The following is a 7183-nucleotide window of genomic DNA, read 5'->3' as shown; positions in this document are numbered from 1 at the left end:
GGCGGGGGCGGAGCCGCGGGTGAGCTGTGCGGCCGCGAGCCCGAGCCAGCGCCAGCGCGAAGGCGCCGCAGCGGCAGCATGGCTAGCACGGCCTCGGAGATCATCGCCTTCGTGGTCTCCATCTCGGGCTGGGTGCTGGTGTCCTCCACGCTGCCCACGGAGTACTGGAAAGTGTCCACCATCGATGGCACGGTCATCACCACCGCCACCTACTTTGCCAACCTGTGGAAGATATGCGTGACCGACTCCACGGGTGTCGCCAACTGCAAGGAGTTCCCCTCCATGCTGGCTCTGGACGGTCTGCACCCCTCGCCCCCAGCCCCAGGCCCCCCGCGTCGGGCCTCGGCTCGCGACCCCCAGAAGGGAACCCAAGGCCGGACCGCTAGGATCCGATGCCCTCCCTGGTCCTGCCCGCCCCAGCAGGAGGACTTCAGGGTTCCAGGACCTGGACAATTGTCCCTTGCGCACCCCGAGGGGAGGGGACACGCAGACAGTCCCGGAAGGGTGACACCCAATCGTGGGCGTTTGGGTGGGGGGCAACTTAGGGTCCTGAGACTCGGGGACACAGGGACTATGGGGCGTATAGTTCACCTTCAAGGTCTTCCCCTCCGGCTCCCCCAGAAAAGCTCACTTCTCATTAAAAGGGTGTCGCTGAAACCCGGGAATCTTTGCACTGAGCTCCCTTTGGTGGCTTCCTTGGTTCTCTTAAAAGTAGGCGCGGTGAAAAATAGAAACATGTTGCGGGTTTTTGTGTTCTCCTTACAGAACGTTTCTACAGACTTCTCCGCTTAGGCTTTAACACTTCCTTCACGCTTTAGGAAAGTAAGCGCTCCTAGCTTAGGTAGTCTCCCGGAGGGCAGTGTTGGCCTGCAGGGATCTTGCGCTGGGCACCAAGAGTGCTGCGTCCCAGCCTGTCCTGTGCGCTCAGGTCCCCTGGCTTTGGGCAAGAGACCTTACATTGTACCCATAGGTTCAGTTCACATAGCAAACTGGCTGTGTTTAGTTTGCAGAAAACCATGTGAGTCCAGGCACCTCGCTCAAGTTCTAGGCTTCTTTTCTTCCAGGATTCTACAGCAAGCGCCTGGATGGAATTCTGGCAGAAACTTCAACAAGGGTCATTTGCATTATTTTTAGATTTGAAGTGTCTTCCCTTTCTTTATTATCGCTCTTGCAGTTTTTATTTGCATAGCTGGGTAAATAAAAGATTTGATCCAGCTAAGACAGTGCTTGCCACGAAAAGCAAACTGTTGCTCAACTCAGTATTGGATGGAACCTGGTATAAAGGAATACGTGTCTGGCCTTGGAAGGGTGGCACCCGTTCTGCGTCCTGTTGTGTAAAAGAAGTAGCCGGAACACTGTTGATTCCTAGCCTTGCTGTTGAATTTCCTGGACCCTGTGAAACGCACCCAGGTGGATAACAGGCAGGCTCTTGTTTCTGTGGTTTACATTCAGAAGAAGCATGGTGTTGACTGTTGCTGTCCAAGAGCGATCTTTGTAACACTACTGTTGCTTGAGATCTTATGCCAGATAGGCGCAGCTTCCTCCTGTACCCAGCTGGGATACAGGGGAGAGGAGAAAGAGATGTTCCTCTGAGATTGTTGAGCGCAGGACAGTGGCTTTTTCCCTTAGCATCTGAAATAAGCTGGGAGGTGTCCTTGATTTGGGGGTTAGGTGAGGTACGCGGGAGGAAGGAGTCCTAGAGTTGGTCTGGAGTGGAGCAGAGGGGGTGACATTCTATGCATCCCAGCTGTCACAATGGCTTTCCTGGGTGCTCATGGGACTGGAAAAATGATTTTTTTTTCCCCACTGTGGCCCAAAGCCTTTATTAGTCAACATGAATAATAGGCTGTCTTGAGGATGTGGATACAGAAAAATCTCTGCACAGTAAAGGAGATGTTGAGAAATTAGCTTCCTGGATTTGGTCTGTACTTAGAGAGAGAGAGAGAGAGAGAGAGAGAGAGAGAGAGAGAGAGAGAGAGAGCGAGCTGCACCATGGGGTGATGTTATGAAATCCAGTCTTTCAAATGATCAGTATATTAATGAAAAGAAATTGATTTTTCAGTTAAAGACATTAAGTTGTTTAATTTTTATCTGACAATTGTTCGTACATTATGAAATAAGGTGATGTTTTAGAAAATGCGAGTAAGACAGTGGAGTCTTACTGTCACTCAACTGCAAATCAGAGATTGTGCTGACATTCTAGTGGTTACATACAAAAGAATCAGGTTTTACCAAATCTTGCTATGACTTCTCTTCACCAATTTTACTCCCTTTCTGATGTACTTCCCTAAACTGCTTTCCAAGCCCGTCAACTTCATCTTGTTTTAGACATTCCTCTAGGGAGGTATCCTAGTAGCTCTGTAGCATGTTCTCTGAGAAGTGTTAGTCTCTTTTGCTGTATTGATATGCCCTCGTCTTTTCTGCTGCGGCTACTGTTCTTGCAGTTCACACTCCTTCTCTGCAAGGAGCCGGTCACTCCGCTCTTCAGCCAAGTCTTCCCACAGCCCTTCTGCCTTCCAGCTACTTCATTCTTTGTTTCTGAGCATGAGTTCTGCCCGCTTATCTTCAGCAAGTCTAGCTAGCATCATTTTTCTAAAGCCTTCCCCTTCTTCTTTCACAGCCTGTGGTATTAGTTCTTTCAAGGCCATTTGTTCCTCAAGGTCTCCTTCATCTCATTTTGCTTTCTCAATTTCTCTTCTGCCTCTTTCATTCTCCTCTTATAAACTTCAGCTGCTCCTTCCTGCTCTAATTCTTGTCACACTCATTCCAAACCTTCACGCTGTTGAGCTTTTCTTCCAATTTCTGAATCAGCATATTTTGAAGCTGCGGCCTTTTCCCCTCAACTTCTTGAACGTCTGCCATCTTTTCTTCTCTGTGCTGCTGCATGTTGGCAAACCCAGGATTTTCCTGTTTTCCTCTTCCATCTCCTTGCATTTTTTTTCTCCACAGAGCCTGCTGTTTCTGAAACTCTTCAATGTACTTCCCAGTTGCATGCATTTTTTCTAACTATTGTTGTCCTTCCGTGGGTCTTCTTCATATATCTTCCTAACAGTTTCAGCAATCATGAGTTTTTCCTTCAGCAACTGCTCATAAGCCTCCTGCTTTCTTTTCTCTTGTTCTTCAAGTTGTTTCTCTAAGTCAAGAGAGTTGTGTGCTGTTTCCTTTGTCTCATAGGGTTTCTTCCTCCCCCATTGCTCTCTCGTGCTCTTCCATCATGGCTATGCCAGCGTCACCTTTCATCTGCTGGTGCTCAGTGGCATCCCACTCAGCAGTCTGGCTGCCCTCTCCACATTCATGCCAGCTGCTCAGAACTCCTTCTTTTCTCTTATGTGTTGCTCCATCATTTCATGTTTTAGTCTTTCATGTTTCGGTTTTTCCAATTTCATAGCCAATTTTCTTGTTCAGGCTGGCCTTCCCTTAATCTCTTGTTTTCTTCTGTTTTATTGTATGGCTTCTTCCATATTCAACTCAAACTGTTCATCCTGTAATAACCTGATAAATCTCCTGTGCTCAACACAATCATTGTTTTCATTCTACACAATTTGATTCCTGACTTGACTATCTTTTTTAGTGCCTTGACATGCAATTTTTTGCAGTATTGTGATCCACTAATTTTTGATGCCTTTCAATAGAGTGCAAAATTCTCCCTGGCTGGCAAAAAATCAGGGTTCCTCCACTCAGGTTCCTGAAACAACTGACTTCCACCCCAGTAGATGTCTGAAAAAATGATTTTTTTGGGGAAAAAAAGTTATATGTTCTAATAACATCTTTTCAAGTTGCTTGAGATAGAGTGACCTTTTTTCTTTTTCTTTTTTTTCAGAACCGGGGATTGAACTCAGACCCTTGTGCTTGCCAAGGAAGCACTTATTCCACTGAGCCATCTCCCCAGCCCCTAGAGTGACTTTTTAACTGCTGCATAGTATTCATTATTCTGAATAAACTGGCTTATTTAATCGTTTACCAATTGCAGTGTCTGGATCCATTCCAAATTTTTGCTATTATCAGCACTTTACTGAAATGCTTTGCATTTGCCTCTTTTTATGCATGAGCAATCTATTCCCTGGAGCAAAGGTATCCCCAGAACAGTAGAACATGCATTTCAATATCTGGTTCATACTGCCCAGTCACATTCCGCTGATAGCGTGTGAGAACCGCTTCTCCACATTCTCTCCATTCACTGCTTCTTCCAGGATATGGGCAGTAGTTTTCATCTTCTTACCATTTTAATGGGCAGCCCCCTGAATTCTAGTGGATTTGGTCCTCTTATTGTCTATCGATGGATGGTTCTTTCATGAACTGTTTGGATCCTCTTTGGGGCTTCTGTGTATATGTGCAATAGATGTGTGTAGTCTCAGCCTGTTGCTCATGTTTTACACTGATGATGGCTTTTGTCATACTTTGACATGTGTGTAATGTAATCGCCTTTATCAGTCCCTTCTTTGGTGATTTTTCCTTCTGTGGCTGTATGAGGGCATTTCCTACTGAACAATGATAAATGCACCCTTTCTGTGTCTCACAGTAGAGTTCGGTCACACAGCTACATTTTTACACGCAGGGGAGTCAATCCCTGCAGCGGCACATGAAGCTTTCCAGAGCAGGCCCCTCTGCTTCTCTGCTTTCTGCCCTCAATTCCCAGGTCAGGGGCATCTGGTGGGGCTGGTCTCAACTGCAGTGGAAGTGAGAGGAGAAAGCCTCCTTACTGTGGGCCTTGAGGCCCCTAAAGTCCAGTCTTTCCCTTAAATCAGGCATGAACTGTGGGTTGCTAACAGCATCCAAGAAGGACAAAAGAAGGCTGATAACTCTCACTCATCTTGTGCTTAGAGGAAAAACAGGGCTGGGGAGATAGTTCAGTGGTCTAAGAGCCTGCATGGCAAGTGCAAGGACCCAGGTTCGATCCTTGGTACCACATGCCATGCCAGCCCTGGAACTTTGGGCACACCCTGTCACCCCAAAACCAGGCATGGTGGTGCATCCTTGTAATCCCAGTGCTGGGGAGGCTGAGACAGCAGGATCACTATGAGTTTGAACTGCATAGTGAGACCCTGTATCAAATAAACAACTTGAGGATACAGATGATGGTCCAAAATCCCTTATTTCTCACCCTTCAGATGTAATTGCTATTGCAGTCTTCCTATAAGGAAGAAGAGGCTAAGCAAAGCCAAATGTGTAGACTGGATGTTGTGCCATGTTAGAAGTCCAACTATCATTTCTGCTTAAAATCAACCTTAGTATTATGCAAGGGAAGCCTTGATGAGTTTCTTGCCACTTGTGCTTTGTGTCTCAACATTCCCCCAAAGCCTCATACAGCCTAAGTTGTTTAGGACTAGCTGACCCTCGAGTGCATGATTAATTCAGAGTGCCTTGCTGCCTTGCTGGGATTAAGGGTAGGCGATTGCTGCTTCAGGCCACTGATTGGATTGACACCATCCTAATCCCTAATCCCTAAACTGGATAAGGGACAGAAAGAACTATCTTACTGCTTTTTGCTGTCTTCCTCTGCCATGTGCCACCCTGCCACCAGCACCCCCTTTAACTTTGGATGCTGGGTGTTTTGTCTCAGCAACAGGAAAAGTAACTGTGGCACTACTTGTGAGACTCTGCGCTCAGATCTTTATCCTGTGAAGTGGGTGCATCTGTCCCTGTCTTACAGATGAGAAAACTGAGACTTAGAGAGATTAGTAATGCGATCAAGGTAAACCGAAGCACCAAAGCTGAAATCCGAAGTCCCTGCCTTCCCCCACGTGCTGTTTCTTCAAAGAATTTGCAGAAGTACAAAGAGCTACTAGTCTAAGAGAAGTGCCTCCTCTCTCCCTTATATCCAGGAACCAGCTAAGGTGCTCCTAGTGAGTTGTCTCCACCAAATGGATGTTTTCATTTCTGCTGGTTGCGTTAAAAATAAGGACTCATCATTTGGAGAACACGTAACATTTAAGGGACACTTTGAAGCTTTCCTCCAGTAGAATTCATTAGTGTAAAGTCACTGGATGAAAATTTCAGAGTTCAGTGAGTCAGTGTTTAGTTTATTGCTAACTGACATCCCTTCCCAAGCACCACTTGGACTCAGTGGAGCATCATCTTCAGCCAGATTGTTTGTACTGTTTGCCATCTATTTTTGTTAATGGGAAGGTTTGCCACATCTCCCCGGAGAAAGTAACTATAAATTATACTTCAGAGAACTTCTAAGGAAATATGTTCATGTCTCAGCACTTTAATGTGTTAATTAGCTATTAACAGGGTCAGTAAATTAGGCCTGCCAAAAAGAATGGTCTCCTTGGCTAGGTTTTTACTACCACTTCACCTGACGGGTGAAGTTTTGCCCTGAGGAGCTGTTGAAAAGCTAGTTTGCAAAAACATAAACTTCAAGTTTGTTGGAAGTCTTTTAAAGCCTGTCTGTGCATGTGGCCCCTCATTTACAAACCTCTGGGCTTATCAACAACCTGAGGGGCTGGGGAGATGGCTCAGTAGAAAAAGTGCTTCCCTGGCAAGCACAAGGGCCAGAGTTCAATCCCTGGTTCTGCCAAAAAGAAAAAAAAAACCTGAATCCTCTTGCAGCTAGCTGAGGAGTACAGCCCCTGCTCTTGGTTCAGCATTTTGGAAAGTCTGCCTCCAATTCTCCTTGTGAGGTGCCTTCTTTTGCTCATGCAGAAGGTTGGTGTCTTGTTGCTGCCATTCTCTTGCAGGAGAGAGGTGCCTTGCCTTGCATAGCCCAGGGGTCTGAGCAGCACAAAAAGGATTTGAGCCAATTAGAACCTGCGTGGTCCAACTCCCTGTTCCACTTATACCTAGGGACCAGAGCAGTTCTGAGATGGAAGGGACCAAAATGAGAGACTCCAAAAAAAATGGTTTGTGTCATGGTTACATAAGGGGAAAGACTGCTGGTATTTTCCCTGTTATATGAAGGGTTGACTGCATTGGCCTGGGATTCTAACCATTGTTTACCATGTGGAAAAATGCATTCCATGTTCTAAATGACCAAATTGCAGAACTTAACCTTTAGTAAATTCCAGACCATCTGCCTTGTAATAAAGCCTTTGAGATGCTATATGCAAATTATGATGCATGATAAAGATTTCCTGGAATAGTACTATCTAAAACACCTCAAGACTATAGATTTTAAAAAAATTGCACAAAATGATGAAACCGCACTGGGTCAGTAGCTCTTGGGAATGGTGACTCCCTGTGC

The 7183-nt window shown here is 46.0% G+C and overlaps 1 protein-coding gene and 1 pseudogene across 1 annotated transcript in view; one reads left to right on the top strand and one right to left on the bottom strand.

The window, feature by feature from the left end:
* The first annotated feature begins 12 nt into the window (after positions 1 to 12).
* Positions 13 to 7183, top strand: part of Cldn10 (claudin 10) — a 24534-nt gene continuing 17363 nt past the window's right edge. The window contains exon 1 of the mRNA XM_004626247.3: positions 13 to 298. Coding sequence (XP_004626304.1) covers positions 79 to 298 — 220 coding nt within the window. The 5' untranslated portion in view covers positions 13 to 78. The remainder of the gene's footprint in view (positions 299 to 7183) is intronic.
* LOC111815225 lies at positions 2242 to 3983 on the bottom strand (annotated as a pseudogene).

This window comes from Octodon degus, unplaced genomic scaffold, assembly GCF_000260255.1.
Source record: "Octodon degus isolate 3935 unplaced genomic scaffold, OctDeg1.0 scaffold00013, whole genome shotgun sequence".
Taxonomy (NCBI): Eukaryota; Metazoa; Chordata; class Mammalia; order Rodentia; family Octodontidae; genus Octodon; species Octodon degus.
Note: the sequence above shows the minus strand (reverse complement) of the source record. Positions and strands in the feature narration are given on the sequence as shown.